At 42.6% G+C, this 26,113-nt stretch overlaps 1 protein-coding gene across 2 annotated transcripts in view; it reads right to left on the bottom strand.

The window, feature by feature from the left end:
* Window positions 1-192: 192 nt before the first annotated feature.
* The window catches only part of slx4ip (SLX4 interacting protein), a 45,733-nt gene continuing 19,812 nt past the window's right edge, over window positions 193-26,113 (bottom strand). Inside the window, exons 5-8 of one of the 2 annotated variants that reach the window (XM_061789611.1) lie at window positions 16,353-16,430; window positions 15,260-15,348; window positions 2,001-2,107; window positions 193-1,923 (exon numbers count right to left, since the gene is read on the bottom strand). In XM_061789611.1, coding sequence (XP_061645595.1) covers window positions 1,161-1,923; window positions 2,001-2,107; window positions 15,260-15,348; window positions 16,353-16,430 — 1,037 coding nt within the window. In that variant the 3' untranslated portion in view covers window positions 193-1,160. The remainder of the gene's footprint in view (window positions 1,924-2,000; window positions 2,108-15,259; window positions 15,349-16,352; window positions 16,431-26,113) is intronic. The other variant, XM_061789610.1, reaches the window with a different exon arrangement.

The raw sequence follows: 26,113 nt of genomic DNA, 5'->3' as shown, positions 1-26,113 counted from the left end.
AGATTTAGCCTCTGTATGTTACCCAGCTCCAATTACATCAGCGCCTTCTGAGGAAGCCACCGCTGATCTGATGGTTAGTGTTGGACATACTTTCACTGTCAATGTGCTATGAGCATCAGGCTTCTGGACAGCATGAGCGAGACATTGAACAGATCTCCATCATATATCACCATGGTTGTTTTCCAATGACAACTGGACACTTTACGTGCCTGTGAAAGATGCGTTTTTCGAAAAGAAAAGAAAACCCAAAACATTTATTCAGATCATAAAATGTCTGTCCAGTAAAACAAAGGTTTATTTAAAAGAGTATATTATAGGGTGACATGTCATCAAGTAGACCGTAGAGCATCGTAAGTTTTGAATTTGGACTGTCGTTGCTCTGCAGTCTATAGGGACGTGTGGCTCTTTGAAAGAATCTTTGCTGGCAGTGTCAAATGCTCTGGTATTACCAAATAAAATCACTAACATTTCAATACTTTGCATTTGCTGTGCACTTCTGCACCGTACAAAGACAACCATAGGATACATGCAAACTTCAACCTAGGCTCGCTTTCTCATGCTGCATGAAGACTGGTGAAGATACTGTACGTTTCATGTGCTTGGAATGTAAATACAGAAATGAGCATTAATGGGAATTATGCATGAATGAAAATGCTCTAAGAATTTCAAAAAGAAAAAACAGACCTGAAATAAATCTGGAAACAGCAATCAATCACGGCAGAGCTTCAGCAGGCAAAGCGGACAGTTTACAGACACTTGGGAGCCACTATTTCAGCCTAACAGCCATGACGTACTGCATGGCTCCTGCCTGTCTGAAATCCCCAATCTTTAACACAAAACCCGAGTCTAAACTCCAATTAAGGGTTTTTGACTTTCATTTGCAAGCCTCTCTTGACCACCACTACTTATGGGTGGAGGCGAAGTCTGTTTCAAGTATTTGACAAAACATAACTCAAAACCCTCATGTATCAATTATGTGTTCTGTATTGGATCTGCCTGTGTGGCTTTGTGTGAAAAGACTCACAATTGTAGTAAAAGGCCATTTGTGTGTATAAATGCGAGGGATGGAGCGAGGGAGGGAGGGGGATCATGAGGCCTGACACAATTTCATTTCTGTCTCGATAGCGTCAGGCGTTTTTACTGTAGCTCCTCTGTCCCCCTCAGGACCTCTTCAGTCGTCGTAATCTCGAGGTTCTGGGCACATTTTTACTTCCCTCCTCCCCGCCTGTGGATCTGGAACTAATAGAGGATTCCGAGGATGCAAGCTTGACAGATAGGCCCTTTCGACTTGTGGCCAGCCTGTTTTGGTTCGTCTGTGTTGTGTTATTGCTTGTGAGGGGGAGCCTCTGGTCCCGTTTCCCTGGAGTAAGCAGCTCTACTTCCACTGTGGTTTTCTTGTACTCTGAGACTGGGAAAGCCTTGGACCCTGCCTTGGTTTCGTCTAGAGGAAGGGGCGGCAGAGGAAGAGGGTCGTGTTTGGATATTTGTGTGAAGCACTCAGTGGAGTGAGTTTGCATTGCGGCTGGAGTTCCGTCAAGGCCTGTCCTCTTGGCCTTCAGTGGCCGAGGGTCTTCTGAATCGCTGGGTTTAGTCCTCTTGCGCCGCCTGCTTCCTGGACTGATTTCATGTGGGCAGAAACCTACTGAGGTCATGTTTGGCTTGATGCTGTCTGGAGAACAATGATCAGTTTGGCTCTGTAAGGTCAGGTCCTGGTTCTGAATCACAGCATCGGAGCATGGTACCTGTTGCTCTATGTTTTTACGGGCCGTCCTTCCAGCACTAGAGACACTTCCTAATGAGCTTGTGTCTGAGTGGTCATCTCCACGTTTCCCTCTTTGGTCTTCAACACAGGCTCTCTGCTCAATTTGCTGCTCGCCCACAATGGGACCCCGGTGCTCTTGCTGGACATTGGATTTTTTGGCTCTGAACAAGACAAGCAGATACTTGAGCATCCTGTCTGACTGGAGGGGTCGGAAAGTTCTGAATTAGATCATACTTACATCTTTTGAAGCACAGTTTTCTTTATTTTTGTGGTGCAGTTGAAAGACTCTTGGATTTCTCCCTCTCTGGAAAAATATTCTGATCTGCTTTGTTCGCACAGCTCTGTCTAGAGAGGACAAACAGAATCCGTGTAAACAAAAAATATTATCCCTGGCATCCTTTGGAAAGTTTTGGCTCCACTGCAGACAGCTGTCATCTTCTGGCAGTGTCAGACAACATTCAACAGAATGCAGTAAAAAAAAAAAAAAGAAAAATCTGAATGCAATTAGATCAAGTCAAACACAAAATGCTGTATTGTGAAGGAGTATATTACTGAGGAACCTCGATCAAACAGACGCAGCTATAACGGGTCTCGGATCAAACGGACCGTCGGGACTGAACAATGTGTCAAAAATACTTTCCATTTGTCACTTAAGCTGCCATTGACAAAGTCTGTTAGTTCCAGAATTGCCCGCTGTTGTTTACTGGTGCTGTGGCTCAATGCAGGCAGAGAATGGGACCACTGACTACATGGCGGCCATGTTGAATGTGGGACATTCACACGGCAGCCATGTGATGATGGTTCTATCTATTGTCTATTATGCATAGGGCGAGTGAGAGCGGCATGGCAGAGCCATACAAAACACGTCTTTGGAGTCTGCAACATACTATTTTTGGTACAGTAACCAAGTTTTTGTGTCAAGCTATTCGCCGTTGGCAATGGATTTGGAACTAGAAAGCACACTAATTCCTTACGGCTCAAGAAAGCGACTCACCTACATTGAGTATTGTACGTCAACGTCACCATGACCGAGGCCACTGCCGTGGTAAATTTGGATAAAATGTTACATTTTCAAGCTTTTTTTATACTTATTTACAACTTTGTACTTTACTGGGCATTTTAGGCTACGAAAAAAAAACCTACAAAACAATAATTTTGCACTGTACAGTAATATGGGTGCATATGGCTTAAAAAAATGCTTCAATGTAACAGACAATCTGCTATATCGGATGCCCGTGTTAGTCCGTTCTATCAAGGTTCCACTGTACTTACTCCAATTTGAAACATCTAAATTTCAGATACCGTATGTAGTTTGACATATATTGCAGCCACAGACTCAGCATTAGAGGAAACTGTGATAAAGTCTCACAACAATGATTCCAATTACGTCTTTATGACAAAGTCATTGGATTGTGGAGCATAAATGAAAAATATAATTGGATAAAGAGCAACTAGTTGTGACATGACAGAAAATAAAGTACAATAATGAAATAGTTGGTGCACTTATATTTAAATCACAAATTATTCTTTTTTTTTGTGTTTTAATTTGTATTTAGTGACGGGGTCTCTTTTAGCTGGAAATGACAAGTGGCAAAAATGTTGCTTGCATTTTGAAAAAGAGCTCCCTGTCCAAAATTCTCCACAAAGGCACAGCTAGTGTTGAAATTTATATTTGATTAGAATCCTCTTAGGCGGCACAGTGGACACCCGGTTAGAGCGTCTGCCTCACAGTTCTGAGGACCGGGGTTCAAATCCCAGCCCCGCCTGTGTGGAGTTTGCATGTTCTCCCTGTGCCTGTGTGGGTTTTCTCCGGGTACTCAGATTTCCTCCCACATCCCAAAAACATGCATGGTAGGTTAATTGAAGACTCTAAATTGCCCGTAAGTGTGAATGTGTGCACGAATGGTTGTTTGTTTATATGTGCCCTGTGATTGGCACAGTCTGACGACCAGTTTGGGGTGTACCCCGCCTCTCGCCTGAAGATTGCTGGGATACGCTCCAGCAACCCCGCGACCCTTGTGAGGATAAAGCCGTACGGATAATGGATGGATAGAATGCTCTTCATGCACAAAGCAGCAAACTGCTATCGTCATGTACTCAACTTTTTAAATATATTAGTGACACTAAATGTCACTGGAACATTAAAGTCAGACTTGAAGCCCTGTGAACCATGAGTGTTTAAAAAATAATAAAATAAAAAAAAAGTACCAATGCAGTAGATTTTTTATTAAGGGTTCATAGATCATTAAAATTTATGCTGCCATTGCAAATGTCACAGTCACCCAGCGAACAGCCAATATTTAAAATTAGAACACTTTCAACGAAGGTCTGAAATAGCAAAAGCCACATTTGTGGATGTACTATACAATGACAATCCAATTACATGTTGACATAATTCTCTGTCCTCAAACCAAATAACACACTACGGTTAAAACATAATTTTTCAGATGATTGTTATTCTATGAAGTGGTTGGTAAACTGATCAATCCAATATGAGAAAAGCCAATGTGGTGAGCTCTGCCTTGGCAACAGTCTCCAAACACATCAGAGGAAAAATTATTTGTGACAGTTACATTTAATGGGGGAAGGAGTATGTGCATAAACAAAGTGGAGCATGGAGGCTTTGCCCGAAAGAGACTTAAACTGCGCTCTTATGTTTGTTATGCGCTGGACTGGGTGTTGAGGAGACAGGGGGCGAGGAGTGGGAATGGTAATGGGGGAAGGTACAGACACCAAGAAACAAAGGGACAAGATAACACAGAATGAAATGGAAAAGTGAGATTGAGAAGGGACTGAGAAGAAGAAACTCCCAAAACAAAAGGTATTCCCTGTACAAGCTCTTCATCATGCCCGCAAACACAATGCTCACACTGGAAGTGTTTCACAGATTGCCTTTTGTATACACATTGGAGTGTAGGCGGAATGTCAGTCTTTTACACTTGTTCTGTTAGATACAGGGGTATGGCCGCCTATGGATTGGGGATCCAAACACATGCCCACCCAACACACCAACAACAATTCAGAAAAAGGTGCGGGTGCAGTGAATTGCATTGCAATCCCTTGATATGTGCTTTCGTCCGTTTACTATGAATAAACGCCGTTTGAAAATAAACTTGAAAGAAAAATCAACAAGAAGCCAAAGGGAGGTTCTCAGAGAACATTTTGATGCCTGTCTGTTTCTGTCGGCGCAACTTCAAAAGAAGGAAAGAAAGGAAGCAAAGACAGAAAGATGTTGGATATATATACAACCTCAATTCCAATGAAGTTGGGACGTTGTATTAAACGTAAATAAAAACAGAATACAATTATTTGCAAATCATGGTCAACCAATATTGAGGAATACACTAAGACAAGATATTTAATGTTCAAACTGATAAACTTTGTTTTTAGTAAATAATCACTAACTTGGAATTTTATGGCTGCAAAACGGTCCACAAAAGCTGGGACAGGTGGCAAAAAAGACTGAGAAAGTTGAGGAATGCTCATCAAACACCTGTTTGGAACATCCCACAGGTGAACAGGCTCATTGGGAACAGGTGGGTGCCATGATTGGGTATAGAAGGAGCTTCCCTGAATTGCTCAGTCATTCACAAGCAAAGATGGGGCGAGGTTCACCTCTTTGTGAACAACTGCGTGAGAAAATAGTCTAAGACTTTAAGGACAATGTTTCTCAACGTACAATTGCAAGGAATTTAGGGATTTCATCATCTACGGTCCATAATATCATCAAAAGGTTCAGAGAATCTGGAGAAATTGCTGCATGTAAGCGGCATAGCCGAAAAGCAACATTGAATGCCCATGACCTTCGATCCCTCAGGCGGCACGGCATCAAAAACCGACATCAAAGGATATGTAAAGGATATCACCACATGGGATCAGGAACACTTCAGAAAACCAATGTCAGAAAATACAGTTCGGCGCTACATCCGTAAGTGCAACTTGAAACTCTACTATTGAAAGCAAAAGCCATTTATCAACAACACCCAGAAACGCCGCCCGTTTCTCTGGGCCCAAGCTCATCTAAGATGGACTGATGCAAAGTGGAAAAGTGTTCTGTGGTCCGACGAGTCCACATTTCAAATTGTTTTTGTAAATTGTGGACGTCGTGCCCTCCGGGCCAAAGAGGAAAGTAACCATCCGGACTCTTATGGATGCAAAGTTCAAAAGCCAGCATCTGTGATGGTATAGGGCTGTGTTAGTGCCAATGGCATGGGTAACTTACACATCTGTGAAGGCACCATTAATGCTGAAAGGTACATACAGGTTTTGGAGAAACATATGCTGCCTTCCAAGCAACGTCTTTTTCATGGACGCCCCTGCTTATTTCAGCAAGACAATGCCAAACCACATTCTGCCCGTGTTACAACAGCGTGGCTTTGTAGTTAAAGAGTGCGGGTACGAGACTGGCTGCCTGCAGTCCAGACCTGTCTCCCATTGAAAATATGTGGCGCATTATGAAGCGTAAAATACGTTAACGGAGACCCCGGACAGTTGAACAGCTGAAGCTGTACATCAAGCAAGAATGGGAAAGAATTCCACCTACAAAGCTTCAACAATTAGTCTCCTCAGTTCCCAAACGTGTATTTAATATTAAAAGAAAAGGTGACGTAACAGTGGTAAACATGACCCTGTCCCAGCTTTTTTGGAACGTATTGCAGCCATAAAATTCTAAGTTAATGATTATTTGCTAAAAACAATAAAGTTGATCAGTTTGAACATTAAATATCTTGTCTTTGTAGTGTATTCAATTAAATATAGGTTGAACATGATTTGCAAATCTTTGTATTCTCTTTTTATTTATGTTTAACACAACGTCCCAACTTCATTGGAATTGGGGTGCTAACTTACTGTAATTAAATTACTTTATTTTTAATTATATTACTTCACCCACACCAAAACTTTAGAGCATGATTCGACAGAACGGCGGCATGTTTACGTCCAACTGTTCGTGCTACCGCTAGCTTGCTAGGCTACATCACATTTTATTGCCTGCATGTGAGCCGTATCGTATTAAAAGTACTTGAACATACCTCAAGCAAGCCTTAAACGAACATCCTCTCCTGAGCACCGGTGACCACCAACACACGTTTTTCCCCATTTTGTCCTTATAATACCGTCTGCTCGCTCCACTCTTGTTGTCGTCGCCACGGTAACGAGTGTATCCGGTCGCATTTGAGTTGATAAAGCCCAGTGATCGTAAAAAATGGGATGCGGTGGTATCGGAATACAAGATTTTATTGCAGTAGCAAATTTGTCTTGTCGTTTGACCCGGGCATTACGTGTTGTCCGTCCCACACCACCAAGGTTTTTTTTAAAATATATTTTATGTACTGTGCACGCGGCAACGCGGCGTAAATGTCTTTTGCGGACCCGATCAATGAAGTCAGTGATCTCAAAATGCTAAATATCGGCCGATACCGATCACCCCGATCAAATCGGTGTAAAGTCTAATATATGTATAATAGTAAAGAGAAAACCATCAACTGCAGCTACAAACGGGACGTGCAGCAGGAGGGCAAAAATGAAAAGTCTGGAAAAACAGCAAAGATAACAGAAGGGAATGAATCACTATTTAAAAGGTGCTACAGTAGATTCTTATAACTCTTGATTTCTTGAAACAACTTTAAAGAGGAAGCCAACAAGTGACCCCACAAATGGCATCTTAGATAAAGCTAGGAATAGAGATTACAGTATATTGCTTATCTCGTAATGCTGCTACACTACAAAGTAATGCACAAATAGGTAAATACTCCACTGATGCACAAAATGACTAAATGCCCTTGGTATTAAAACACATTGAATATGTATTATTTAAAACTATATATGTTTTTGCACTAGACATTCAACTTGTCAATATGAGTTTTTACAATACCTTACAAATGTCAGTTCAATTGATCTTCAACACCCCTGAGACTTGTTAATGCAAAGAAAAACTACCGGTAACTAAAGTCGGTATATCTTTGATAAAGATCATATAAAGCAGGCAAGGAGAATAACAGGAACCTGTCAAATACACACACACACACACACACACGCACACACAAGTGCAATGAGTCAAACATATTGAAATGTTTTAATCCTTCATACAATTGGAGTTTTGAAATTAAATTATTGCTTTTCTTTCAAATGCCGAAGAGCGGAATGATCATGGCAAGTAAACAAAAAGCTTAAATTGGTACAAAGAATAATTTTAAAAAAACATTCAATGCTGGAGCAGAAATGATCCCCTGCAAAGAAATGAGTCCACGAACTCCGTTCCTCATCCTACTGAAGAAGAATGCCTTGTTTGTCTAAGCTCACCACATCTCCCCTGCAAAAAAAAAAAAAAAAAAAAAAAAAAAAAAAGAATATGCATGGGCATGGACTTTGTGAAAATTGAAGACGGTTCTTATCCCTTTAACAATGAGATTTGTGGATACACCCATATTGTGAGGATTTACGTAAACAAAACAGTATGCGGTCATGCTGCGCAAAACAATCAAGGTAATCAAGTATATAGCATGAAAGGGGACAGAACCACGTGTCATCTAGCCCTGCACTTGGCCCAGATGGAGAAGATCGCATGCTCCAGTCCCTTGGGAAAGTTATAGCGCTGGCTGTTGTGAGACAGGAACAACTGAGGCGTGCTGAGGTGATGAGTAAACACAAAGGCAGAGTGCAGAAGAAGTGTGTGTGTGTGTGTGTGTGGGGGCGGGGCGATGAGGTGCGGTGGGGAGGTGGGGGTTCTGGAAACACATCTGCTCTGCCTTTGATCCAAACTGCAGCCCAGCACGCCACTCACCTCCGCTGCCCACTCTGCGCCAGACTAGAAAACAACGGCCACAATCCTAAACACTTGCTCTTCCTTCCCATGCTGCCCTACCCACTGCTGGTGCTGACTCACCATAGGAGCAACTCTTTAAACAGGATTAGAGTGTAGAAAGGTCAAGGGAAACGCTCTTACTAAAGTCTGTGTCTTGAGTGTCCCAATAGCTGCACTTCTCAAGTGCTTTTAGATAGACTTTACACCGATGTAATCGGCCTGATCGGTATCGGCCGATAATTTTATGCTGATCGGCTTTATTGTCATAATTCGCCGATCCGATCATTGACGTCATTGATCGGCTCCGCAAAAGACATTTACTCCGCGTCGCCATCGTGTACAGTATATTTCAATCCAACAGCTGGTTTATTTTTAGCCTTGTTGCATGTCTTTTGATGTAGTACTGTAAATATCTGACAGCCAAGAGAGTTATTAAAAGAAAAGGAAAAAAAAACATGTCAACGGTGTGAGACAGACAACACGTAATGCCCGGATCAGACAACAAGACAAATTTGGTTTCTCACGATTGCACTATGTCAGACTACTGCAATAAACTCTTCTATTCCGATACCACCGCATCCCATTTTTTACAATCACTGGGCTTTATCTTGTCAACTCAAATGGGACCGGATACACTCATTACCATAGCTATGACAACAACAATGGATCGCGTTGTGTGTATTATAAGAACAAAATGGGGGAAAATATGTGCTGGTGGTCACCGTTGCTCGGAAGAGGACTCTAATTCAAGGCTTGATTGAGGTATGTTCAAGTACTTATAATACGATACGGCTCGCAAGCAGGCAGCAAAACGCAATGTAGCCCAGTAAGCTAGTGCTAGCACTAAAGGCCTCTTTATACTCGCGCGGGCGGCGACTGTGCTGACGTCACTGAGACTATCGCGCACGCAGTTTGCCTTTATACTCGAGCGCAACCCGCATGTGCAGTTTTGAAAATGTACTGCAGTTCACCTCCAAGTCGGGGTTGTCACTACGGCTGGTATTGGCAAGGACACCACAGGATGGAGTTTCCGCTGCATATTTTGGCCATTTCCGGTAGCCGGTTTTCCTTTCCTTTCCGTAACAAGGAACAAAGCAACAACAATGGCGACCGTGAAACAGTGTCTGCTAGAACAAATGGACCTAGATGACACGTTTAATTATGCTGCAAAATCGATCAAGAAGGCGGCGGCGTAGATGGTATGTAGAAGCAAGGGGCACGCTGAGTACGTCATCGCAGCATGTGACTAAAACAGACCAATGACGAGAGATGATCTTTGCGGCGTTCTACGCGCAGCAACAATTTTTAACGCATGCGCGCCAAGTGACGCAGAGGGGGCCGTGCGGGCCAATTCGTCTGTCACATGATGCAATGCGGGCGTTGTCGGCCGCGCGAGCGGGAGTATAAAGAGGCCTTAACGGTTAAACCGCCGTTCTGTCGAATCATGCTCTAAGGTTTCAGTGTGTGTGAATTAATTTAATTACAATAAAGTAATTTAATTACAGTAAGTCAGCACCCATTATTTCTGTCATGTTGTAATGTTGGTTTGACATGACTGATTAGAATACATGACCTGACAAGACATTTTTGAAGAAACTCGGTATGCAGTACACTAGTATATACAGTAAATGAACAAGTCATTTAAATAGACACCTTGCTCCATCTTGTGATCGGATATCGTTGTTTTTTTAAACTTGCTCATCGGCCCCAAAAATCCTGATCATGTAAAGCCTACTTTTAGACCAATCCACCAAAATAGACTTCCCCCACAGATGGGAAGGCTTTGACTTTCATGCAAGGCACTGCAACTGCTAAAATCCCTGTCAAAGTATGAAGCTCTCTTAATCAACACCATTCTAAAATCAAAATTGCTTGTCTCATTTGTCAGCCATTAACTAAGCTCAGACAGTGATGCTGCTAGGGTTAGGCTAGATAACCCCTTTTGCTTGGCAGTGCCTTTCACTGGGAGTTATGTAGGGTTTATTAGGCACATATTTGTGTTACAGTAACCTATAGCTATATCACTGTTCACTGCAGATTCAGTGCATCACAGATTTTTTTTTTTTTTAAATCATATTTATATTGCTGATAATTCACCTTGTCACAGGATTTCCTTACTTAGTTTTTTAATTGTCATGGTAAAATAAGCATTTTCTAGCCTTAAACATTTTTTTTTTTTTTTTAAAGAAAGAAAGGTCATTAAAAAATATAAAGAATCAAATACCTCTACATAATGTACAATACAGTACAGGAGTGCTGTCGTGTTGAGCACTGACATTTCTGAGTCTTTGAACGCATCACTGACAGAGCGTTATGGCTCACACTGTGAGCCTCACAGTACAGATAGAATGAATGTTTCATTACTTTGTCCAGAAATGTGTGATAAATAGACTAACTTCTTGTCGTGTATCATTGGAAGACAATACAATATTTTATTTTAGTGATGCACCAAACCTTCGGCCGCCGAAATACAGCGTTTCGGCCCAAAATAGCATAAGAGTGCATTTTCGGTTTAGGAACGAAAGACTTGTCACTGAAAAAAAAACGGATTTTGTTAAGATGCAAGCTAAAACCACAGCCAATGCACAGTCATATACACGATCTTGTAAAAATAAATACAAAAAGAAACAGCACATCTAGGCGGCACGGTGGGCGACTGGTTAGAGCATCAGCCTCACAGTTCTGAGGACCCGGGTTCAATCCCCGGCCCCGCCTGTGTGGAGTTTGCATGTTCTCCCCGTGCCTGCGTGGGTTTTCTCCGGGCACTCCGGTTTCCTCCCACATCCCAAAAACATGCATTAATTGGAGACTCTAAATTGCCCGTAGGCATGACTGTGAGTGCGAATGCTTGTTTGTTTCTATGTGCCCTGTGATTGGCTGGCAACCAGTTCAGGGTGTACCCCGCCTCCTGCCCGATGACAGCTGGGATAGCCTCCAGCACGCCCGCGACCCTAGTGAGGAGAAGCGGCTCAGAAAATGGATGGATGAACAGCACATCTACATTGAACAGTTGCCCAACCTAGCTGCTTTCTGCAGTTCGGGCACTAATGGGAATCCTTGTTGCATGCTAGTATGCGCCACCCCCAGCTACCTACGAGCTACAGCTAACACGGCTAAATACGATAGCGAGCTGCGGAGGGGAATGGGTGGAATGCTTGTTGTATGCTATATTGCAGCAAAATAAGTTGCTGAGCCACGGAAATGAACGTTTGAATTGCTAAGCTATCGTCACATGAAGTTGTAAAAACAACAAAATAAGTGATTGGGTGATACAGTACACCTGTCACATTGCTCTGGCTGGAACCGCGTTTTAGTGTAGAGTAACCAACTTTGAAGAGCAAAACAGCAGGCAAATGAACAAGTGTTGAGAGAGAAAATGCTGTAATACAAGGATAACACTAGACAGCCACACAGGGACCGGAACCGGAAATGAATTATACATCCATTTTCTGTACCGCTCATCCTCACTGGGGTCGCGGGCGTGCTGGAGCCTATGCCAGGTATCTTCGGGCGAGAGGCGGGGTACACCCTGAACTGGTCGCCAGCCAATCGCAGGGCACATAAAAACAACACACTGTGCCGCCAGAAATTAATTAGTACCAGAAAGTGGGCCTATGAGGTTAAAAGTACATTAATATAATATTTACAATACAAGATATCCTTTATTAGGCGGCACGGTGACCGACTGGTTAGAGCGTCTGCCTCACAGTTCTGAGGACAGGGGTTCAAATCCCGACCCCGCCTGTGTGAAGTTTGCATGTTCTCCCTGTCCCTGCGTGGGTTTTCTCCGGGCACTCCGGTTTCCTCCCACATCCCAAAAACATGCATGCTAGGTTGATTCAAGACTCTAAATTGCCCGTAGGTGTGAATGTGAGTGCAAATGGTTGTTTGTTTATGTGTGCCCTGCGATTGGCTGGCAACCAGTTCAGGGTGTACCCTGCCTCCAGCCCGAAGATAGCTAGGATAGGCTCCAGCACGCCCGCGACCCTTGTGAGGAGAAGCGGCTCAGAAAATGGATGGATGGATATCCTTTATAGGTCCCATAATGGGGAAATTTGAATAATTTCAGCAGCAATAGTGGATACAGGAAATACAAAAAGAGCATGCAACAAGATATTTGGCTGCAAATGCATCAGCCATTACAAGGTTGATGTAATAAACACTTTGAAATAACAAATATTGAAGCCATAAGAATATGGTAGAGGTTAATAATAGTCCGGTAAGATTAATAAATGTGGGACTGGGGAGATTAAATTAAAAAAAAAAACATGGCCGTCACATCGTGGATTTTACTTATCATGGAGGTGGTCCAGAACCTAACTCCCGCAATAAATGAGGCATCACTGTATTTGCAGCTAAAATAAAAACTTTGACTTAAATGTTGGCCAGTTTACCACATCTTGGGCCAAACTGTACATTGTACAGTATACTGTATACTCCAAATTATTAATTTACTCTGTCAAATTCACACGCAGTTGGAGTTGTCTTGCAAGTGCACCTCGCCAGTGCAGTGTTGTTGTCTGTTCAAGGGCTTTATGGACTCCCTCAAACACAAAGCATCCTTTAGGATTGAACTGCCCAGAGATACCGTTGGTTATAAAGACAACTTGTCTTGCTTTAACAAAGATATAGACCACAAAAAGACTATATTAATTTTAGACAGCACGACAAACAAGCCTTATAGCAACTCTAAATGTCCCTGAATTGTTTTCAACAAATATTTAACAACACTGAAAAGATACATGAGAAAACGGCTTGTGACATAAGCAATTGTTTTGACAACCATGTTGGAAGTTAGTTAAGTGCGAGGTCCACCACAAAACTCCTACTCTTCAATTCCACTGTATGTACTGCATCAGCCCAAGAACCACATCCTGGGAAGGGGAATGCCATCAAGAGCAATGCCTCCTTGAACTGAAAAATTGGTTACACACTGAACTTTTCACTGATGACTGTGCTCCACTAAAAATATTACAATCGCCGCTTTCATTGAAGGCCAAACTGCAGAGAGTGCAGAGACATTTCAAAGGGAAACAACAGAAAAAAAGCTCACAGAAAGCAGCAGGCTGTTGGTCATGGAATGTAATGGGAGAGATGTCTGTCCTTGATGTGAGTGCCAAGGTGAGAAGCTACACCAGTAATTCTCAGAATACACTGGGGAGTTTGAGATCAAATGAGCACTGGCCAAAGGATTGCTATCCGTAATATGAATGGACAAGAAAGAACTTGAGGGGCTTATGATGTTGGCAAGAGTGCAACCATGCTGCATGCACTCCGACAGGAAAATACTGCAACCAAACCACATGATATCTCACTTCAGCCAATTTAATTTGCCAAATTCTTCTTTTAAAACAGACTACAGTATGTATTGTATATTCAAAACACAGATGACTTTTATAGGTCCCATGTATCCTGTATCCTGCTATGGATTATGACATTCATGGGGTGAACGGACAGTTTGCTATTACCGTGTATATTATGAAATGTCTTATGCATGTACACATGTAGGATAAATTGTTGGTACCCTTGCGTTAAAAAAGAAAAACCCTCAATGGTCACTGAAATAACTTGAAACTGTCAAAAGTAATAAAAATAAATGTTCCTTCTTTATATGCTTCCTTTTTGCATCTGTAAACATAGAGCTGATGTGATCTGTCAAAACAACATTCTCCCAGATGTTTTGTGGTATGTCAACCAGCATTTTGTCTCAGCAGTTTTAAGTTATTTTAGTGTTCATTGTAAGTTTTTCTTTCTTTTACAGATCATGAATCTCTTGAATCAGTACAAATCTCAAGGTATTCTGAAGCTAAATGTGCGGCCAAGATTGATTTCAGCTGCAGGTTATTTGTCCGCTCGTGTCTAACAGGATAAAGGCCCAAAACATCTAAGAGTACTAAGAATATGATGAGCTCTAAATCTGATTAAAATCTCCAACTGCGGAGGGCACTGAAAATGCATGTATGAGGCAAAATACCTATCAACCGGTGCAGATGTCTCAACTGACTGAAATCATCTGATTACAATGACTGCCTCAGCAGGCTGTACAAAAGAATATTAACACATGGGTCCAATAATTTTTGCCCAGGCCAATTTCAAATTATTTCCGCACCCATTATTGTTTTTTCTTTGATTTTATTTTCCTCTTCTTGACTTGGAGAACATTATCATGTGTGTGAGATCTGCTGAGGATCAAAATATGGAGCTTGGTTGCTGCGTAGATATGATATTTTGCTTACTGTGTTCCCTTGTGTATGCATGTGTGTCTTGGGGTGAGTGCCTATATGATTGTAAAATAAAGTAAAAACACTGTGAAATGATATTTCCTCTTTTTCATTTATAACACACCCACAGCCTTGCTGCTTCTTGCCACCACTTTCTAAGCAGAGTGCAAATTCCTCAATCTTCATGTACCCAGAGTCACTCCTAGGCAGAACTGTTTTCAATTAGTGTCATCCTCTTTTTCTGCGCAGTAATGTTGAGGTTTTGAATTAAAAAAAAAAAAAAAAAAAGACAGGCACAGGTGATTGGCAGGAGGGACTTTTTTCAAACGTCTGACTCCAATTATCTGTCAATTTTACCTCCTGTCTAGATAGACCACGATATATAAAATGACAGCACTGCTTGGCAACTCGAGTTTTTTGTAGTATCTTCTGCCAGGCGCCTGAAAGAGAAAATATAGTATAAACAACACTCACTGTGGTTGAGCTTGGTTTTGTATATTGCACTGCGGCATCCTCTGGACGGCTTATACACACAACGTAGCGCTCAGGAAACACACGCAACTCTGCAGGCAAGGAAAGTAGTAACAGAAATCACAATAGTAAATACTGTGGTCCCAGCTTTAATCATGATTCAATGTCAGACAGAAGGAATTGTGGTGGTAGGGACAAACCAATACTGGTTACTTTCCCTCAGAATAAATAGAAAATGACAGTGTATGGCTATAGCTGCAAAGTTTTATGAGCATGAAATATTAGCTTTCGAGAGTGATACTTTCCATCATTTAAAACTAAACTGTATTGCGACAACTACATTAGATTTATTGTTTTAGTTTAAAATAATTTTAATGTCTATTCATTTTGGATGGAGTTACTTGAGAATAACATTCATCTGCAGTAAATGCTGGTTGTTTTATGCAAGTGACATGGAGTTTAAAAGGTGTCAAAATTATGCTTATGTACAAATATTTACATGACATTATAACATTACTTGTCTTCTGGTATATAATGAGAATAACTGGCTAAACAGACCTGTATAATGTCAGACAAAAAATGTAAATAACCTGACAACAATGTACAGTACATCATTGTGGGCCCAATTAGAAAACTTATGACCCCAGAAGACTGACCAATTTGATGGGTAACAGACCTGCTGAGAAAGCCATCATCTCAGTCTGCAGCAGGTCAGTACTGTCTTTACATCCCCTCCCCGAGGGATCAGATATTAACTTTACTGACAGGAAGAGAGAGCTGTGTCGGTCCCATGAAAAGGTGGCTAAGGATCACAGACACTACATGGGCCATGAAGCTACATTTTCACTGCACTCAGATAATTTCTCTCGCTCTGACTCACAGTGGCCTCTCGCGGGAACCACTTAATGTCTGCTGGTTCCCAACATCACCCAGAGCAGGTAGAGACAGGACATAAAAATAAGTGAGGGGGAGAAACATCAACATGTAGAGCCCAAATGACTTGGTCTTTCTCTGGGAAATTGCACTGCACATTAGTCATTGAAAGGTCCATTTCTGATTCAGTGGAAATTGATTTGAAAACATATAGGTCACGTACCACCATGGTGCTGCTTGACGACACATCGAAGGTTGATGTGGCGCTTCAGAAAATTGGCGACTAGGTTGAAATGTTTCCCTAAAAGGAAAACAACAAAAAAACCAATCGCACTGAACACAAAGGATCAAGTTAACACAACACAGATGATTTCATAAAATAGAAATAAGTATGGAAAATTTGAGTCACTTACGTTATATTATTTGTGGATGACTAACAGACTGAACAGCATAAGCACTACAGAACATGAATGAGTGGATGATTGCTTCACCCAGTGAAACTCAGCACACAGAACAGATTTTGGAATACGATTAAATAAGCCTGATCATCGGCAAATTTTTACATTTAAAAATGCGGGCACTGCTGCATACGAAAAGTGCTTAATTTGCAGCAGTGCCCGCAACCTGGTCAGCCAGCCACCAGGGGGCCAACGTTTATGGTTAAGCACCGGCACCGCATTCCGGGCCAACTTCAAAGTAAAAGCCTAAAATGGAATTGATGTCTAATCTAGTACTATATGAAGCTTTTGAAGTTGGCCGTCTCAGCTAGTTCATTCATTTTGCACTGAAAACTGTTACATATTGTTTTTTAAAAAGTAGTTCAATAGAAATAAAGATTTTTCCCAAACATGAGGAATAATCGTGATTACAATATTGATCCAAATAATCAATTATTTTGGCCATAATTGTGCAGCACTACTCAACACCGAACTAAAAGTTGTATTCATATCATCCATCCATCCATTTTCTGAGCCGCTTTATCATCACAAAGGTCGCGGGAGTGCTGGAGCCTATCCCAGCTATCTTCGGGCTGGAGGCGGGGTACACCCTGAACTGGTTGCCAGCCAATCGCAGGGCATACATAAACAAACAAGCATTTGCACTCACATTCACACCTTCCGGCAATTTTGAGTCTTCAATTAACCTAACATGCATGTTTTTGGGATGTAGGAGGAAACCGGAGTGCCCGGAGAAAACCCACGCAGGCACGAGGAGAACATGCAGACTCCACACAGGCGGTGCCGGGATTTGAACCCCGGTCCTCAGAACTGTGAGGCAGACACTCTAACCAGTCGTCCACCGTGCCCCTATTCATATCATATTACATTAAAATATGTTCCCATGCCAACCCTTCCACTTGAGAACTTTATTTCTAGGTTGGATGCCCTGCATGTGTGCTGTCATAGATTTTTTTCCCCCAGGAATACAACTGCTTCTGTTAGCGTAGACATGATTTTCTTGGTCAGGCAAAGGTGCATTAGACAACATAAAGATGATTCAAAATCAATGCATGTGGTGAGCTTCACAACTCCTACTTCCAGATTATTCATAGATGGTGCTTTCCCAGTATTATTACACCCCAGCAATATCCATCCCCTGCCCAGAACATTCTCTAATAATTACTGAAACATTTTGTTGTCATATAAACTGACCTAATTGGTAGGAGTGGGATTATAAACCTTTTCCAGGGCCTCAGCTCTATTTCTCATGGAATGTTCCTCAAGGTATGCAAGATGCGCTGGGTAGAAACAGTGGCCTGTTGACTAATCTGGTTGGAATTTGTTGACTAAAAGCAAGGGTTCAGCTAACACGCTATACAGTCGTTCTTTGTAAACTAGTCACCAGTTCTGGATAGCTAAGTAAGCCAGCTCATCTCATGGAAAAGCCAAAGTACCTGAGTAAGTTAAGTGAGTTAAGCTTCTTTGTCCCTGGTTCTGTTCGTATGCTAGGGTTGGGCGATTCATCGAAATTTAATTGTGATTCCCATTTTGGCGTCTAACGATCATCAAAACGAGTAATGTGCCGCGAATGGTTGTCCGTGCCTATATGTGCCCTGCGACTGGCTGCCGACCAGTTCGGGTTGTAGTCCGCCTTTCGCCCGAAGTCAGCTGGGATAGGCTCCAGCACCCCGCGACCCTAACCAGAATAAGCAGCGTTGAAAAGCGATGGATGGATTATTTCAATTGTTACTAATCTATTTTCTGGTTAGAAAGAGAGCCGTCCTGTGATTCTTTGGATAATAGTGGGCCACAAAACTGGTGTACAGTTAAGTCCACTGTCTGGTGATAAATGGCAACTTTTTTTCTTTTCTTTTTATTCATGAGTATGTGGCAGAACTCAGAGTAGCCATTTAACAATGTCACGGATTAATCAACATTGACACTTAGATTGTGCACGTTTTCTTATTGACCGATCCTATACATCTTGTTTCCTCCCCAAATTTCATATTGAAGTGACAACCTTACACATACAGTATTTTCATTCAAATGTGATTGAGAGTATAGAACTGAAAAATGTCACTACTTTAAGGGTTACCTCTACTGATAATAACTGTTATAATAATCTTATCAATTGCACTGATAGAATGAAACAATCCCTGATTCAAAAGGATAAGTAAAACACGAACACTAAACTCCTAATACTCTAATTGAGGAGGATGAGAATTCATGAAAGAACAAGTTGATTTTATAATTTCTGTATACCATTAGATAACTGCAATCAGTATGCTTTTGTTTTCCCCAAGTAACAGTCTAGAACACGTCAAGTTACCCCTACTGGAATGTTTCTGATCATTTAAAAGTTTTGGGTGCAACTTAGGCCTAGAGCTAAACTCGAATTGGAAAGTTCTGTCAAGAGTTATGATCATAGAATATTAGCCCCCAGAGACAGAATAATATGTCTTTGCTCAATTAAGATGAAATTCCCAAACCATCTTTGAAGATATGACAGGGGGAATAATTGTATGTAATACTTGTGTGTTTGTGGTAAATGATGACAGTGACAAAGCACTCAAATTCACACCTATGGGCAATTTAGAGTCTTCAATACCATGCATGTTTTTGCGATGTGGGAGAAAACCCACGCAGGCAAGTTGAGAACATGCAAACTCCACACCGGAGCGGCTGGATTTGAACCCGAGTTCTCAGAACTATGAGACAGATGTGCTAAACCAGTCGACCACCGTGCCGCTCATTCATTCATTCATTCATTTTTCATACCACTTATCCTCACTAGGGTTGCGTGTGTGCTGGAGCCTATCCCAGCTAACTCCAGGCAAGAGGCAGGGTTCACCCTGAACTGGTCGTCAGCCAGTCGCAGGGGACATATAAACAACCAACCATACGCATCCACATTCACACCTACGGGCAATTTGGAGTATAACCAGTCGGCCACCGTCCCACCCATTCATTATCCCTCCAAATTAAATAATAACATATTATGTAAGTAATATTATTGTGCCCTCAAAAAGGGTGGCCTTTCAAGGTGGGGGCTACAATGACATAACAGAATGGAATATTTAGATTAATTTTCACAGCAGTGGCTAAATAAAATAATTACATGATCTCACATGTAATGTAAAAAAAAGTATACGATTCAGCTTCTGCCAAAATGATGGATGACCAGAAGTGACATCATCGTCTGTTGCCGGAAGTGTACCAGCCGTGACGTCACCACATGGTGCCGCGAATGAGCCGTTATCTGTTGCCGGAAGTGTATCGTAAGTGCCGTGATTGTTTGTTACCGGGCGTGGACCGGACATTGTGTTGTTGCCGGGAATCTAAACCGGAAATCGGAAGTGATGTTAGCTATATTACAATATTTAATCATTTTTCATGTTCATCAACTAACTAGGGTTGGGGCTTTTTGACAGTTTATGCATATTTCCTACACAATTTACTGCATATACATGACTATTGCTGCATTTAAACCACTTTACTACACTACAATCTTACATTATTTAAAATAAACAGATTACTGTTCCATGATACATTATACTGTAATAGACTGATTACTTTTTAAAAGCAAGTATTTCTGTACTTTTTTCTAGAGTCATATTTTGATTTTAGTAACAGTTTCTTCAGACCAATGAATTACTCCAGTGGGATATTATCATCGAAATATTGCCAAGGTAATGTATGCACACAACATAGCCTCTTTATTTCTCGCAGTATGATTGTGTTAGTATCAAGGTTTTGCTTTGCTAAAAGTGTTAAAAAACAACAACAACCAAGAAAAACATTAACATCAACATGTTGTGATGGTGCTCTTCATATAAAACTGGTGAAGACTATATTCTTCAATTTGAAAAATACCCCACTTGCTGCCTAATCTATAGCATATGTATCTCGAAATGTTGTGATAATGTTTACATTCTATCAATTCGTTTGAAACTCACCTGTGGTCAAATGGCTAAACCAATGTGTCAACAGATTGTTTACAGGCGTGATGACTGAGTAACTTTTTATACTTGTATTCCATGTTCTTGTAAAGCATAGCAAATAGCAAAATCATCTTAATTTTTCTACACGACCGGCCTCAAAGGCGTTTCTATGCATGCGCAGTCTTTAACCTATAGCACTGCTGACATTCTTTTGTTACTTTCAATGTATATATCTACACAATGTCATATACATTAATCCTGAAGCAATTATTCTGCTCACTTTACTCCAGTACGATATTCTTTTCATCCTTGTACTCTGTGTTCTTACATTCATAAATATAGTGACTTAAATTCTCTGGAGACCTCCAGGCTTCACTTCTGACAGAAAGATTAATTATACGTCTGTGTGAAGCGTCCTTTTTTCCACGCCACCTGGGTGGTCAATAAACGGACAAACAAGACAAGGTCTAGTCACACACTTGACTCAGGGTAAGGGATCCATTGAGTTTGGTCTGGACTTAGGTTTTTTGGAACGAGGCTGTACACCACTAAGGCTGTGATGTTCAACGAGTGCGTGTGTGCCTGCGTGTGTGCGTCCCTCCCTCCCTTAGGATGAAAGTGAAGTCATGAGACTTTCATACATAAGCTTCCGAAATTCCAAGGTCTCCAACCCATCCCCCACATGCATACATTACAGCCAATATATTTCCAAGCTACTTCAAAAACCTGCTAAGGCTACTTATGCCATTAACTAGATTTTTAACATCAACATCAATATCATGTTTCAAAATGAGTAGGTTAATACAGTACGTATAAATAGTCTAGTTAGCCTTAACCTAAGCGTAACAGATGTTCTCAAAACGGGGTTACGACGATACAGTATGATCAAAAAGTTGTATTATGTTACGAATTGAAATTTCGTAGTTTTCTATGAAAATAAAACTCAATCAGTAATTAACATTTTACCTGTAGTTTTAAACACAGACTGTAAAGCAACAAATGAGTGGTTGAATCGTCGTATTTATTAATGCAATTAGTACACATATGCTGACTTACTATAACATCCATCATTCAAGGTTTTACGGGTTTTGACAGGATTGTTTTTCACACCTGAACTTCTATAATCAGTATTTTATCATTTTAAATTGAAAAAATACAACTTCCATGTTACCTGCATCTGCAGTCTTAACAACACATCTGTTACATTAATGGCATTTAACAACAAACGTTTAGTTCATCATTTCAAGCTGAAATAAAATGCTAATTATCGGGCCATACCGATCAGGCCGATAAAATCGGTGTAAAGTCTACTATTGACCATTCTGAATGTCTATTCAACTACAATGCAGATTTATACTTCTGTGTAGTTTTCCCTGCCCATAAAGGCAACTGGAATGGTCGGGAAGCAAGTTTCCTTGCACATTCCTGTCTTTGTATGTTTTTCCGAAGCTTTAATTTAATCCATTAGTTTTATGTTTACTTCTACAACTATTTTCATTGCATTCCCTGGTGGGTTGAGTTTGCCAATTCCCAGGACAAGTTTGACGGGGATGTCTGGACACAGAGTTGGGAACCAGGGAAAAAGCATGGCCCGAGACATCAGCTGTTCCTCCAACTTCATAACGCTTTGCACATCACAGAATTGCCCTTGGCCCTCTGCCTGGGTTCTCTCATGCAAAGCTTACATTCATGTTTCCCTCCCACAAACACTTTCCTGGTTCCGCCTCTTGACAATGTTAGGTCCCATTCTGTGGCAACGGTAGCCCACAGTGGTGAAGAATGCAAAAATGCAGAGCATAGCCTTTGTTTCATTTGTACTTTGATTAAAAAATGACAGTTGTTTAATTGTTTTTAAACCCTGTACACAACAATATTATGCTGGGTTAATCAAACTGTAAGTAAGCCATCACGCCATGTTTTTAGTAATGTGGTAGATAATGTAACCACTCCTATGGAAAGACTCCTGCCATGGTGTAATATACCACAGGACAAATACAGAAAGTCCACTGGTGCCAAGGCTTAAAGACTGTACTTGAGGCACACATACAGACAAACAAGCACAGATCCATGCAGCTTTCACCACTTCCTTGAAAAACAATGAGAGGAAAGAAAAGTCAACAAACCAAAAGCCAAACAGACTGATGAGGGCAATAAAATAAAATGGACATAACACAGAGGCACTCGTCCTCGGTCAAAAGCAAGGAACAGGATCAAACTTCATTTGCTTCAGTCATATCCGGATACATTTTAACGCAGTCACAGCATACTCTGTATGTCACCACCCTCATTCCTGCAAGATCCTGTTGCAGTTACAACTCATTCTGTGGGATAATCTGAACACAAGGTGTGGGTTTTTGAAGTTGCCCGTTTATCTGCTGGTTTGAGCTGTGTGCAGCACAATCAGATTGAGTGAATCCTTTTCGAGACACCTATGTAGGCATGTCTTATGATCTACATAAAGCACCCTTTAAATAGCAGAATTTGTCCTTGTCTTGCACCAGTCACTGTTGGCAAATTTGGGGGGGGGGGGGGGGGGGGGGAGTCAATGGCATAAATATTTTGCAACGCTGCAAGATACAATTGCACTATCAATGTGTCTGACCAAACATTATTTTGAGATCAACACGCCGATGAGTGCTGAGATGATAGCAACAGAAACGTGGGTGCTAGGCAGAAACTGGCGTAGTCATAGTGCTTGGCTCTAATGGCCTTTGTGCTGGCCACATGATTTTCCCTAACCTAGTTTAAACATTACATGGTTGTTGAGTAAAATCTGGTTGAGTCACATTCTATTAGCCGTGTAAATGCCTACAGGCTCCCCAGATGAATGATCACTAATAGCCATGGGAGAGGGCTTTAAAATGAGGGTTTTTAAAATGATTATGTAGAAGAGCTAATGTGCATGATGAAAGTTCTGAAACTTGGCACATTCATAGCAGCAATGCCAAGGGATAGAAGGGGAAATGATCACTTGCAGGGAAGCAACCATGTACTGCAAATAACACATATTTGACCTAATGCTTGAGAAGGATTGGAACTAAAACAAATGGGTAAGCTTTTTATAGGTGAAGATAACCATATAAATGCAGGTATTAGATAGTTTGACTATGGAAAAGTAAGTTAAACATTTACATTTAATGAATGTTTCCAGTATGCATGAAAATGTTATGACATGTTGGGAAAACAAAATCATGTAGACTCCTTTATGAACAGGAGTTGACTCAGCAAGACAGTCAGACTTCAGCACCTAAGAATCCTGCTCTTTGACATATCAGCTTTGAAGTGGACCCCCTACCTCTGTCCTCAAGTATGGCTGGAGAGTTGCAGCTTAAGGCTTCTTTACACTCGCACGGACGGCGACCACACTGACGTCACTGCGGCTATCCCGCACTCAGTTTGGATTTTTACTCGAGCGTAACCCACGCGGGCTGTTTTGAAAGTGTGCTGCAGTTCTCCTCCAACTCGGGGGTGTCGCTACGGCTGGTATTGGCTAGGACGCCACAGGGTGGAGTTTCCTCTGCATTTTTGGCCATTTCCGGTAGCCGTTTTTCCTTTCCTTTCCGTAACAAGGAACAAAGCAACAACAATGGCGACCGTGGAACAGATGCTGCTAGAACAAATGGACCTAGATGACCAGATGATACGTTTAATTATGCTGCAAAATCGATGGAGAAGGCGGCGGCGTAGGTGCTATGTGGAACCAGGAGGAACGCTGATTACATCATCACAGCATGTGACTAAAACGGACCAATCATGAGAGATGATCTCCGCGGCATTCTACGAGCAGCAACAAATTTTGCCGTGTGCGCATCAAGCTACCCAGATGGGCAACAGGGGCCGATTCGGCGGTCACGTGATGCAATGCGGGCGTTGAGTATAAAGAGGCCTTTAGAGTGACTGAGAACCGATGGAGGGAAAGATGAGAGAACATGAGGAAGTTACCCACAAGGAAGTGGGGGCTTTCCTGGAAGGACATCACCCTCTGTGTGCAACTGTGCTGTAGCAGAGCACTCTGCCTTATCATCCTCCGACCACCTGAATCAATATTTGCACGAGTGCTCAATTTAACATTGGGATGACCCCCTTTGACACAGTTACAAAATACGCCCCAGCATGGTGGCTCAGGCTAGCCCATAATGCAGCATGTGACCAAAGTAGTGGAGAGTATTTTGCAGCGTAAAACAATTTAAAAAAATATAACTGTTTCTGTGATACATAATAGTAGTTTACCCCTCCTTGAGCTGTCACCTTATCCGAGCAGCTAAGTTGTCTGGGGCTTTATGCCCCTGGCAGGGTCACCCATGGCAAACAGGTCCTAGGTGAGGGACCGGACAAAGCACAGCTCCAAAAACCCCTATGATGACAAACAATTCAGGAAGACTTTTTACCTTGCCCGGACGCTGGTCACCGGGCCCCCCTCTGGAGCCAGGCCTGGAGGTGGGGCTCGAAGGCGAGCGCCTGGTGGCCTGGCCTGCACCCGTGGGGCCTGGCCGGGCACAGCCCGAAAGGGTAACGTGGGTCCCATGGGCTCACCACCTGTGGGAGGGGCCATAGGGGTCGGGTGCAATGTGAGCTGGGCGGTGGCCGGATGCGGGGACCTTGTCGAGGCGATCCCCGCGTCCGGCTACAGAAGCTGGCTTCAGGGACGTGGAATGTCACCTCTCTGGCAGGGAAGGAGCCCAAGGTGGTGTGTGAGGTCGAGAAGTTCCGTCTAGATATAGTCGGGCTCGCCTCCACACACGGCTTGGGCTCTGGTACCAGTGCTCTCGAGAGGGGTTGGACTCTCTTCCACTCTGGAGTTGCCCACAGTCAGAGGCGCCAAGCAGGTGTGGGTATACTTCTTGCCCCCCGGCTCGGCGCCTGTACATCGGGGTTCACCCCGGTGGACGAGAGGGTAGCCTCCCTCCGCCTTCGGGTGGGGGAACGGGTCCTGACTGTTGTTTGTGCTTATGCACCAAACAGCAGTTCAGAGTGCCCACTTTTTTTGGAGTCCTTGGAAGGGGTGCTGGAGAGCGCTCCCGCTGAGGACTCCATTGTTCTGCTGGGGGACTTCAATGCTCACGTGGGCAATGAGAGTGAGACCTGGAAGGGCGTGATTGGGAGGAACGGCCCCCCTCCCCCCCGTTCAGGACCCGAGCGGTGTTCTGTTATTGGACTTCTGTGCTCATCACGGATTGTCCATAACAAACACCATTTTCATGCATAAGGGTGTCCACACGTGCACTTGGCACCAGGACACCCTAGGTCACAATTCAATGATCGACTTTGTAGTCGTGTCATCGGACTTGCGGCCGCATGTCTTGGACACTCGGGTGAAGAGAAGGGCGGAGCTGTCAACTGGTCACTACCTGGTGGTGAGTTGGCTCCGATGGTGGGGGAACATGCCGGTCCGACCTGGCGGGCCCAAACGTATTGTGAGGGTCTGCTAGGAACGTCTGGCAGAATCTGCTGTCAGAAGGAGTTTCAACACCCACCTCCGGCAGAACTTCTCCCAGGTCTCAGGGGAGGCGGGGGACATTGAGTCCGAGTGGACCACGTTTTGCGCCTCTTTTGCCGACCGGCGCTGCGGCCGTAAGGCATGTCGTGGCGGCAATCCCCGAACC

This window comes from Phyllopteryx taeniolatus, chromosome 11 (assembly GCF_024500385.1).
Source record: "Phyllopteryx taeniolatus isolate TA_2022b chromosome 11, UOR_Ptae_1.2, whole genome shotgun sequence".
In the NCBI taxonomy this organism is placed as follows: domain Eukaryota; kingdom Metazoa; phylum Chordata; class Actinopteri; order Syngnathiformes; family Syngnathidae; genus Phyllopteryx; species Phyllopteryx taeniolatus.
The sequence above is the reverse complement of the archived record's forward strand: the minus strand, read 5'-3'. Positions and strand labels throughout refer to the sequence as shown.